Source organism: Nicotiana tomentosiformis, chromosome 8 (assembly GCF_000390325.3).
Source record: "Nicotiana tomentosiformis chromosome 8, ASM39032v3, whole genome shotgun sequence".
NCBI lineage: Eukaryota > Viridiplantae > Streptophyta > Magnoliopsida > Solanales > Solanaceae > Nicotiana > Nicotiana tomentosiformis.
In genome coordinates, this window is record NC_090819.1 from 20098993 (window position 1) to 20111027 (window position 12035).

Here is a 12035-nt window from a genome sequence, read left to right on the forward strand (position 1 = left end):
CGAATATAGAAACGGTGTACAAAATATCTATAACTTACATAATTGTATATAAGTTGTATATAAATTATATGTAAATTGTAGTTTTTAGTCTTCTAATGTTATTGACTAATTGTTATTTTTTTTCCCTCATCCAATTCAAGATTACTCATCCCGGTTTATTCATTTTCAAGTGCTAAGCTTTTGAGGCAATTAACGCATATTATTTCCAGTTTATCAATCCTACAACTCTGTTACCAACGTACTACTCTCATCAGAAATTACAAGTAACATACCTTGCATGTGATTATGTAAATTTTGTTGTGGCTTCTGTGTATTTTGTTAATTTTATCCTTCCTTTTTACTTTGATAGGATATCAAAAAGGGATTCCTTTTGAGTCACATGTCTCCCATTCTATTGCTCTGAAATTCTTTTGGTCAAATCATGATAATTTGACAAATTAGAAGACGGATAATGATTTGATATTACTTTTCTTTTTATCATTCATGATTCATCTGATGGCCATTCTTGTGAAGTTTTTGTTTCTTCGAGGGCTCAGTGCATGAATCAGTTCACATCTTTTACGACACGTGATTGACATATAGAATAATTTCATTTCTGTGTAATAAAGAATGTGGTGGTTCTTCTAATAATATCCATTTGAGCAAGAAGCTCGTATACCTGATGAAAAATTTGAAATTGTTGTTAAATGCTTGAGCAATAACATGCTAAAAGAGGTATTGTATGATATTAATTTATATTTGAAATTCAGATTTTCTTAGCACCTTTTGTTGCTTGTGATCAATGCTTTTTCCTTTCATATATTTTTGTTGACTTTGGAAACATCTGAAGAGAGTAACAAGATAGAAAGCTAAAAGATGAAGAAACCTTTTCTACTGCGGCATTTTCAAACCTTTTGCAGGGCATGCATTGCTGTATTTCTCAAGGGATATTCTAATATAGAATTAATGTTCACTATCAAATGTTGTTAGGTATTTCTAATTGATGTCATCCTTTACTATTGTTACATTACATATTGTATGATGTGTGCTTTTACTGTCTGATTCTTGCTTCCTGTAGAAAAGATGTATTCCAAGCAAATTAGATTTTCTAACAATGTTTTAGATGTATGAATAAGAAGTAAAGGATACCTAAAAGAGGCAGCATAGCCCTTAAATCCTGTCAACGCTCTTACCTAACTTGCTTTTCTCTTTCACGTGCAGCATCGATATGTTCTATTTCTCTATGGAATCAAAGTGTGTTTCTGGTATTGAAATTCAAGAGCCTTGGTATCGTTCAGGTGAGGGAAATAAGTGTAAAGAAAAGATTTTAAAGACAGTTATAAAACTGCTTAAATGGTAGGACACCATGTGTTATGCCTAACAAACAGCTCATCCCGCTTCAAGGAATAACTGAATTGATTGAACATTTTTTGATTGAGTTGTTCAGTTGCCTTTTGCCTATAGCTTTATCTAGGAAGTTACTGGACTGCATTAGGGTTAGGCCTTTTCAATCTTTTTGTAGTCTGGTGTGTATAATTTGATTTTACCTTGACCTTGAAATTTTTTTCTTTTTCTGTTTTGTTAAATTGTACTTCAAGAGGATTAATCTTGGCTCCACCACGTTTCTGTTTGGTTAGAATAATTTAAATCGTAACAGTTGACCTTTTTCCTAGATTTAGTCAAATCCACGATATGAACTCTGAAATACGAATTTGGTCCTAATATATTGATATAATAGAATGGACATATTAGATATGAAGTTAGATAATATGTTTTCCCAGAAATTGGAAAAATGAGTTTAATATTATTTATTTGGTGATATTGTGAAATAATTTTACATCTATCAAGTTACTTGTAAAAAATTACATGTAGCTTTTCATAGTAACGTTCATGAACTAATAACTTAGAAAATGAGGTAAGTTAAGTGTTGCAACTGATAGATTTTGTTACAAACACTAATAAAAAATTAAATTCTTTGGTCTAATATGTCGATCAATACAGAAGGAAAAAAAGAACGGTATTTTAGTACCATGATAATAAAAGGGATTTATTGCAGAAGAAAGGTTTGAGGTGTGTCAAACAATCTGTCTTCCTTTATTCTTTCACTTTAAGAAGGGTAATAAACAATTAGTTGTTTAGTTAATAATAAATACTTACACATATTCTCTTTAACTAAGCCAGTGTGGATACAAAGGTAGTGGAACCAACCTTAGAAAGAAAACCATCATCGAATGTTAATTAGTTAAGCCGAAGATGATTAATTCAAGGATGGACGAAATAATGATTTTATCAAGGTTACTTTTTAAATATTAATATTCGTGCTAATTAAATGTATTATATGGAAAGTATATATCGATTACAATTTATTTCCTTTATATCGTATATGTTGTAGGCTATTTATGTTAGAAATGGTGATAGACTTGGATTTAACTAGATAAGTATTTATATTTGTGCTATAATAAATTTATAAAATTAAATTTTGGTGCATATATATAAATTTTATCTCTTTATCACGATTATATTTACAAAACAACTTATTTTATGATTTACTGATTTCTATTATAGAGTCAACAATCATCGAAACTAGAAAAGAGGGACTTGGCAAAATGGAGTGAACACCATTGTAATGACACGACTGGTCGTTTCGAAAATTATAGCCTCGTTTTCCCTATTTTTGCTTCTTTTTATGTTACTCATCTATATTGTGTTATACTGGGTTAGTCGGTTCGGGTCCAGAGTGGTTTCAGAAGGAATTGAAATACTTAGTCTCTAAAGTAGAAGCATAAGATGGAAAAGTCGACCGGACGTTGACTTATGTGTAAACGACCTCGAATTTAAATTTTGATGGTTCTGTTAGCTCCATTAGGTAATTTTGGACTTAGGAGCGTGTTCGGAATGAGATTGGGAGGCCCGTGGTAGAATTAGGCTTGAATTGGCGAAAGTTTGAATTTTGGCGATTTTAGTCGGTAGTGAAAATTTTGATATTGGGGTCGGAATAGAATTCCGAAAGTTGGAATAGATTTGTGGTATTATTTTTGACTTGTGTGCAAAATTTGAGGTCATTCGGACGTGGTTTGGTAGGTTTCGGCATCGTTGGTGAAATTCGAAAGTTTAGAAGTTCTTAGGCTTGAATCCGGGGGTGATTTGGTATTTTGATATTGTTTTGAGTGATTTGAAGGTTCGACTAAGTTCGTATGATGTTATGGGGCGTGTTGGTTTATTTGATTGAGGTCCCGAGGGTCTCGGGTGATGAGTTTCGGGTGGTTAACGGACCAATTATGGCCTTTGAGAGATAGCTGATCTGTTGGTTTTTGCTGTTGCTGGTTTCCTCTTAAGCGTTCGCGAGGTAGGTCTCTCGTTCGCGAAGAGTATCTGGAGATTGAGGAAGAACTGTTCTTTGCGTTCGTGAAGTAAGGGACGCGTTCGCGAAGGTTTAGGAAAAGAGTGCATCGCGGACGCGAGATGAGTAATGCTTTCGCGAAGAAGAGAGGAGGCGGCTGGGGACCCCATTCATTTGGTCTATGCGTTCGCGAGGGTGAGGTCGCATTCGTGAAGTGAAGGTTCAGTAAAGGTTCGCGTTTGCGTAGAAGGGATTTCTGGGCAGAGGCAGTTGTGCTTCGCGAACGCGAGGGTACTTCTGCGTTCGCGAAGAAGGAAATCTGGGCAGCAGTATTAAATTTCAAAATCGGGGGTTTGAACCCATTTTTTATATTTTGAGCTAGAGATCACGAATTTAGGCGATTTTGAAGGGATTTTCAGGGAGTTGATTGGGGTAAGTATTTCTCACTTGATTTTGGTTAAATTCCATGATTATATTTTGATTTTTATCATCCAAATTGTGATTTGGGGTAAACAATTGGGGAAAAGGTGGAAGAGTTTTTGAGATGGAATTTTGAGGTTTTGAAGGGGATTTTGTTGTCGGATTTGAGTAAATTTGGTATGGTTAGACTCGTGAGTGAATGGCCTTTCGGGTTTTGTGACTTTTGTCGGATTTCGAGACTTGGGCCTGAGCGCCGGGTTTGAGCCAATTTTGGGTTTTAGTCTAATTTAGTAGTTTTCTTGTGGAATTGATTCCTTTAGCATATATTAATGGTATTGTACTACTTGTGGCTAGATTCAGGATGCTCGGAGACCGATTCGAGAGGCAAGGGTATTGCGGAGTAGAGATTTGCTCAGATTGAGGTAAGTAACAATTGTAAATCTAGTCGTGAGGGTATGAAACTCCAGATTTGTGTGTCTTGTGACTATTTGGAGGTGACGCACATGTTAGGTGATGGGAGTATGGGCGTGCACCGTCGGGGGATTGTGACTTGGTCCGTCCTGTAGCAATTGTAAAGTTGAACAACCTGTTGTAGCTATATGCTCCTTATGTATTTTAGAAAGATTTGATGTAAATCATGCTAGATACCATGTCTAGGCCTTATGCCAGTATTGTTTGGACCCTTAGAGGTCGTTTTCTTGCCGTCCTCTCACTGCTTTAGTTGATATCTCGTACTCAGTTATGGTCATGCATTCTTACACTATAGCTCAGTCTCTGTTATTCTATTTGTTGCATCATGTTAATGTTGTTTGGGCTGATTTCTTTGATTTCTGAGAGCCCGAGAGACTGGAGAGGTTTTATGACTAAGTGAGGCCGAGAGCTTGTTTGTGAGGTATTGTACCTCAGCACGTGAGTGGTCCGTGCAGATTCTGATATGATATTATAGCACGTGAGTTGTACGTGCAACATGTGAGTTGTCCGTGCAGATTATAGTGCTTGGGCTGTAGGAGCCCCTCCGGAGTCTGAACACCCCCAGTGAGCGCAGGTACCTACTGAGTGTAAGTGCCGAGTGCTGAGCGGTCGTGAGGCATGAGTGATGGTGAGGCATGAATGATTGTGAGGTTGGAGTAATTGGGAGGACTGAGTGATGTTAGCCCGAGGGGCAGTATATAATTTCATCATCCATGCTCATAGTTGCTTTGAGTCCTTGTTTGAGAACCGTTGAAAGATATTTCTAATTGACTTACTTGAACTTGATTTAAACAAGCTGATTTGACTTAAACTCTGGTTACAAAGCATGCCGCACTTTACTAAATTTTTGTGATACGAACGGTACTTGCATTTAGCTCGTCACTACTTCTCAGCCTTTATTTATTTCTGTTACTTATTGAGTTGGTGTACTCACGTTACTCCCTGCACCTTGTGTGCAGATCCAGGCATTTTTGGTCACGGTAACGGCTGCTGATATTCCTATAGCTGATCATTGGAGTTAGCAAGGTAGTTGCCTGGCGATCGCAGCCCTGTTTTCTCCTTCTTTATCTCCCCCTTATTTGTATTTGGGATTTTTTCAGACTATATTAGTATTATTATTGTTAGACCAGTTTTTAGTAGTTGCTCATGACTTAGTGACACCCTGATGATTAGGGCTTTTCATTCCACATTTCTATTTTTGAGTTCAACCCTTGTTTCTTTTATGAAATTCTGCTATACAAGACGCCCTTTTGGCATATCTGTGAATGAATTGTTGTAGTATTATGGGAGTCGGCTGACCTAGTACCATCGATAGGTGCCATCACGACAGGTTTGAGTTTAGGGTCGTGACAACCTTATAAAGCAGAATGGAGCTTGCTTTTCGCACGGCCAAATTCACTAGTATCTATATATATATATATATATAAAAGAGCAAAAAGATGTTGATGTGACACCTCTTACAGACTAGGAAATGTATTTATCTAATTTCTCAATTTTTTTAGTTTTTGTTCCATTTATATGTTATATATCAAAATACCCTGAAGACATGACTCTTCATTAAACATTATCCTTTCGTATGGGTTACAAGCCTTATCATTTTATATCAGTTGCAAAACTTTATGTGCTATATTAAAAAACTGAAAAGACATATCTCTTTGATTAAACATTATAAATTACATTTCAGTTACAAACCTTTTCATCTCCTCTAACTGCTCCTCTTCCGATCCTATAAATTCACCTTTGTTGGTGACTATTTTTGCGGATGGCCGATGTTCAACTATGTTGGATACAATAATTTCTTCTGTTTCATTAAACTTTGATTTGCTGATTAAATTTGTCATCAACGTAATTTCTTTTTCTTTTCATTTACATAGTTCATTTGCTTTTTAGATTGGCATGTAGTTACATTGTAAAGTTTAACAATCTTTATAGAAGAAAAGAGGTTGTATTTTTTGTTATTTGTACTTCTCCGATTTCAGGAATGATTCAAATTTTGAGAGTTTCATTAGCACCATTGGTGTCGACTTTGTAAGTGAATCCTCCCATTGTCCCTAAATGTCTCATTTAGTAATGTTTCAGGAGTATATGGATAACAATTGTCTTCTTTATATCTTGATAATTCGAACAATTGAACATAATAGGAATACCATTGACTTTCATATTGTAGGAAAATCATTAGTTAGAAAAATTCCGATTTTATTGTAGGAGACTTTGTTTTTCAGATTTATATAAATCTACTTGGTAATAAAAAAAAATTATTTATAGAAAAAGGGGTTAGGTTGGGTCAGGTTGTAGACTAGCAACTAGCAACCTTTGTTTTCTCATTTTAAGCTTTCTCATTTCTCTCTTGCTTTCTTTTCTTGTGTCTTAGAATAGGGAAAAGCGATAAAAGTAGAAAGTTCCATTTTGTTTAAGGAATTCTTTTAAAAATATGTACCTACTTAAATTAAAGAATGATATGTACGTAAATAAGTGTAGACACTTATACTATACAATCCAAAGAATTAGTTATATGAGAAATAAATATAATATTTTAATAAAATAAAGATAGATTCTAAAAAATCATTAAAAATATTGAAATCAATGGAAACAATATTTTAGTAATTTTTCTCGAAACAAAATAAAATATCGATAACTAAAGGTCTCAAAATATTTGCTAATACTTTTTTTCTTATATTCAGATGATAGAAAAAGATGATCCTTCCATAATTAATAAAGTGACTCATACACCATTCTATGATAATAAAACTTTTTGTACAATTTGCTTAACCAAATTCACTTTTGACATAATAAATGTGTAAAAAGTTTTATTTTTTAAAATACTGCTAAAGTTTTTATATGGTAATTTATTTATAAAAAGTTATTTTTAAATTAACATTTTTACAACTGCGCGAAGCGCGGTCAATTCACTAGTATTATATATTCGCCGACTTTTTAGATTTTAACTTTGTTCTTGGAAATCAGTTGCATCCATTATTTACAAAATATTAATTCTAGTTGAACCAAATTAATGTAAAACCGAGTTTAGCACAGAGCTACCTCAGTTAATGACGGTTTCACTTCAATTAATTAACGTAAGAATTAATTTTAATCAAAGTTATATCGATAATTGTGGAAGTACTTTGCCATGGCAGACCAATACTACTAGTATCACTATCATTTATATATGATGTTGCAATATGTATTTTGAGTTTTGTTAGGATGGAAATGATCTGCTTGTGCATTACAATTTTGTTTTTTATGATGTAAAATTTAACAGGTTTTAATTAGCTTATAGTAAGAAGTAATATTACTTCAATAAAAACAATGAATTTAAACAAAAGGAACGCTGAAATTGATATTACTAATAGTAGATGGATATGCTCGTCGCAGGGCTAGTCGAGTTGGTTGAACAGGAGATCTCCCAAATGAAAGGTTGTAAGTTCAAAATCCCATGCATGTTTTCTGTCTCTAGTTTTTCGCACGAGGCTTGCCTATTAAACTAGAGCGATGTTTATATGAGACTCTTTGATTAAGGATGTACCGATAGATTCTATCTAACCATCTCACTACAGTAGTACGTTGAAAAACTAAGTGTTTAAGTCGATTCGATTTATTAGAAAACAAAGGGAATACTAGTAAATTCGATTTTTGAATTTGCAAATACTAATAAATTAAAAGTAGTGAATATTCCGGTCCACTTATTACACTGGAAATTCTTAAGAGGGCCCCACTTCATTTTCCATAATTTTGTCATAGATTAAGACATCTTTATGACTATATATATATCTGGCCTTTATCCCCCTACGTGGAGATATAGACATATGTAAAAGATATATAAAGGAAAGGAGAGGTGAGAAACAAAACCAACATTTGTGAATTGCAAGTTATATATATAGACGGGAGAATTTAGGACTAATTATAAGAGCAACACTACTGAAAAAGATTATCGATGGGTAAAGGAAGAGCACCTTGTTGTGATAAAAGTAAGGTGAAGAAAGGGCCATGGACTCCTGCTGAAGATCTGAAGCTTATTTCTTTCATTCAAAAAAATGGCCATGGCAACCGGCGATCCCTCCCCAAACAAGCTGGTAAGATTTGTAGTTCACTAGGCGTGACCGGTAAAGTTGATGCCATGTGACCAGGTGATCACAGGTTCGAGTCGTGGAAACAACCTCTTGCAGAAATGCAGGATAAGGCTGTGTATACTAGACCTTTGTGGCCCGACCCTTCCCGGACCCCGCGCATAGCGGGGGCTTAGTGTATCGGGCTAGAAAATAGTTCCCCTACGTACGTAGCCTTGACGTGACTGGTAAAATTGTTGCCATGTGATCAGGAGGTCACGGGTTCGGGCCGTGGAAATAGCCTCTTGCAGAAATGCAGGGTAAGGTAGCATATAATAGACCCTTGTGGTCCGGCCCTTCCCCGGACCTATGCATAGTGGGAGCTTAGTGTACCGGTCTAGAGAATAGTTCCTCTACGTACGTAGCCTTGGCGTAACTGGTAAATTGTTGTCATGTAATCAGGAGGTCACGGGTTCGAACCGTGGAAACAGCCTCTTGCAGAAATACAAGGTAAGGATGCGTACAATAGACCTTTGTGGTCCGACCCTTCCTCGGATCCCGCACATAGCAGGAGTTTAGTGCACAGGCTAGAAAGTAGTTCCGTACATAGCATATTGATTATACTCCAATAGTATCTCAAAATTAAAGAATTTAACTTATATACACAAAATTATAAAAAATATTTACAACATTCAATGTTTTTTTAACCTGTTGTAGGCTTGTAGTAGGTAACATTATATAATTACTCTCGCTTTTTATGGACGTGTACACATAGTATCTTTAGTGACCGGATAGTGTATAAAATTTTACGAAGTTAAACTCATTTTATTAAGTATGTCAATATTGTTGATTCATAATATAGGGTTACTGAGGAGTGGAAAGAGTTGCCGGTTGAGGTGGATTAACTACTTGAGACCTGACGTAAAGCGAGGGAATTTCACTCCAGAAGAAGAAGAAACCATAATTAAACTACATGACTCTTTGGGGAACAGGTATATACAAATATATAGTCCTCTACGAGCTTGTCAAATATATATAGTACTTATAAATTTTGTCTTTCCTTTGGTCTGAAATTATTCTATCAAATGTAGCGTGGCAAACGGACGGGTCGGGTCAAAAACGGATAATGCAAAAATAGATAAATTATCCGACCCGACCTGACCCAACTCATATTTAATACGGATAGAAAATGAGTTAATCGGCGGATAATATGGGTAACCATATTATCCATAACTTTTTGAATATCATCATTTTTTAGAGAATTCTTAGTCCTCCAAGCTTGAGGAACTCCCAATTTGATTCTTTACAAATGTAAAAGTTAAATTTATTAGTTATTCATTTTTTAAGTCGATAATATGGGTCTTATCCATATTTGACCCGTTTTTAAAAAGTTCATTATTTAACCTATTTTTTAGTGGATAATATGGATAGATAACGGTATTTTTTAATCCATTTTTCCACCACTAATCACATGCATTAATAACTGCAGGTGGTCAAAGATTGCGTCTTATTTTCCTGGAAGAACTGATAACGAGAATAAAAATGTTTGGAATACTCAATTGAAGAAAAGAGTAGGGATATTGAAGAAAGATATCAAGATAAATACTACTACTCAAGAAGCATTTGAAACCAACAATAAGGGCCAATACATAGATGTTGCTACTAGTATAAATATAAAAGAGGGACTTGGCAAGATGATGTGGCCTCTTATAAACTAGAAAAGACATTTATATAATTTCTCTATCTTTTGAGCTTTTTCCTCCTATTAAATTTAAGAAAGTCAGATTTTAATTGCATCGACTTGGAAAGAGAAAGACACAGTTTCAAAAAAATAACATCTTAATCGCACCTCCATAATAAATGAGTCAGAACCAAAAAAGCACACTATCAAGAGACTCAATATTAAAAATACCGTTATTACGTTTCATCAGAAGCCAAAAGACACAATTTCTTTGTGTAATAAATGTGCTATGAGTTGAGAATGCAACCATTATTATATGATCTTCATTTTCCTTTTTAAAGTTGTGCATGCCATGCTGAGAAATACTGAAAATCATTAATGCTGAAAGAGAGGACATTTAAGTGCAAACTTCCATCGAGTTTGTAAATTTTGTTTTCTCATTCTGTTACGTAAAAACCTTTCTTGAAAGCTGTCTCACTATAATTTTTCTTACAGAAAGATACCGAAATATATTTCTAATTTGATTGAAGAATTTAAATGTAGAGTGCCGAGAGAGTGTCCACAAGGAAACAAGAATTATTTGGAGAAAGAAACAATGAATTTCACAGCAAATTAGGAGAGACTTGAGAGGAAATGTTGTTCCATTATTGTTACAGAGGAAAGAAGGTAAAGGCCTGAGATGAAAAATGGAAAGAAGAATAAGGAAAGAGTGGAATGGAAGAAGGAAGTAAAAGGAAAAATAAAAAGAGAGGTAACGAAAATAGCAACTTGGACAAGGAGTCAAAGTATGTGTTATCATTATTCACTAATTCCTTTTCCTAATTCCTTCTCTTTTATTTTGTCCTAAAAATATTTCTGTTTATTTTTTCATATGTAGTTTGTTAGTTAGTGTCATAGCATTATATTTAGGATGCTAATGTTTTGGTTTAGTTGGAGTATAGCTAACTAATTATACAGATGTTATTGATAGTTTGTGTCCGCAAAGCAAAAATCACCATCTCAATTAATAGGGGACAAAGAAGGAAAAACATCATAATAATGTTTTCTAAGTCGGAATCTTAAATTTCAAACATCTCTTTAAACATAAATAACAAATAATATTTATAGGTATACAACTATATCAAACATGTTCAAGCGATTCAACTTTTAACAAAGATGATAAAAGAAATTCCAAGTTCCTTTTTAATATTTCAAAGTTTTTAGTTTGTCAACATTTTGACAAGAAAATATTTATGAAGAGTAAAAAGTAATTACCCAATTATTACACCGTCCAATATTTCTATCATTAGTGAAATAGGAAAGAAGAGGAGATAAATAGTTACTTCTATTTAAGTGAGTCAAATTAATCATTAATAATTTCGTACAACAATGTTTTGACTTTATTCAATTTTTAAAGTTTTTCTTAACTTGACAACTATTGCGAGAGGATGTATTAATTGTTACCCCCCGCGCCTTTAGGAGAACAAAACTTCTTCCGCCACATAAATAAAGGGTAACCGTGGATATATGACTTTAATTGTTTCTTTTTTCCGGTAATAGACTTTAACCTTTCTCAAAACTGTCGAATATCTTGATAACCAATTTTTGTTATGAAATTAGTTGGTTCTTTTTACTTAAAGTTTGTTTTGTTATATGATGATCTCAAATTTTTATAATTATGTTTTGGCAATTAGTGAAGTACATGACGAATATCTAGAAAATATTGATATTTTTCGCTACTTGTACATTCTTATGCCTCCGAGTCTTTATTAAGTTTTTTCATCACCGCGCAAGCATGGATAAATTAACTAGTTTATTTTATAAATCGGGTGCTTGACTTCACACAAATTTTGAAATGTTAATTTGACTAGTCTATCAAAATACTAAAGATAATTGAAATTATTAAATAGGACATTATATTTTTCGAATACTTAAAAAATGAATTTAAATTTTTAAAAATTATGTAAAATAATTTTATTTATAGAATAATGTCCTCAAATGAAAAGCGTGGTCTTGAAACATATTGAGTATATAAATGATAAGTCCAATCACGTAGAAAAGAAGAGTTTAATATCAAGAAAGCCACACTGTTAGTAGAGGCGGATTCAAAATTTAAATTTAA

General features: G+C 33.9%; 1 protein-coding gene across 10 annotated transcripts; it reads left to right on the forward strand.

Moving 5' to 3' along the window:
• The first annotated feature begins 5836 nt into the window (after positions 1 to 5836).
• On the forward strand, positions 5837 to 10049 carry LOC117281914 (transcription factor MYB58-like). Of its 10 annotated transcripts, none has more exons than XR_011410231.1 (5): positions 5837 to 6055; positions 6190 to 6238; positions 7583 to 7627; positions 9116 to 9245; positions 9743 to 10049. XR_011410231.1 is itself a non-coding variant. In XM_033661779.2 (3 exons), the coding sequence occupies exons 1-3, from the start codon at positions 8142 to 8144 to the stop codon at positions 9969 to 9971; spliced, it is 498 nt and encodes a 165-aa protein (XP_033517670.1). In that variant the 5' UTR covers positions 7634 to 8141; the 3' UTR covers positions 9972 to 10009. The 10 variants fall into 10 exon arrangements, 1 of the variants encoding a protein (XP_033517670.1); XR_011410232.1 differs by having other exon boundaries at positions 5839 to 5991; XR_004512545.2 differs by having other exon boundaries at positions 5843 to 6055; positions 7583 to 7624.
• The last annotated feature ends 1986 nt before the right edge of the window (positions 10050 to 12035 follow it).

Excerpts from the sequence above, each read along its gene's own strand:
- LOC117281914 (XM_033661779.2), top strand. The coding sequence starts at position 8,142 with ATGGGTAAAGGAAGAGCACCTTGTTGTGATAAAAGTAAGGTGAAGAAA. Across the intron at positions 8,281-9,115 it reads ATCCCTCCCCAAACAAGCTG|GGTTACTGAGGAGTGGAAAG; the intron begins GTAAGATTTGTA and ends TTCATAATATAG. Across the intron at positions 9,246-9,742 it reads CATGACTCTTTGGGGAACAG|GTGGTCAAAGATTGCGTCTT; the intron begins GTATATACAAAT and ends TAATAACTGCAG.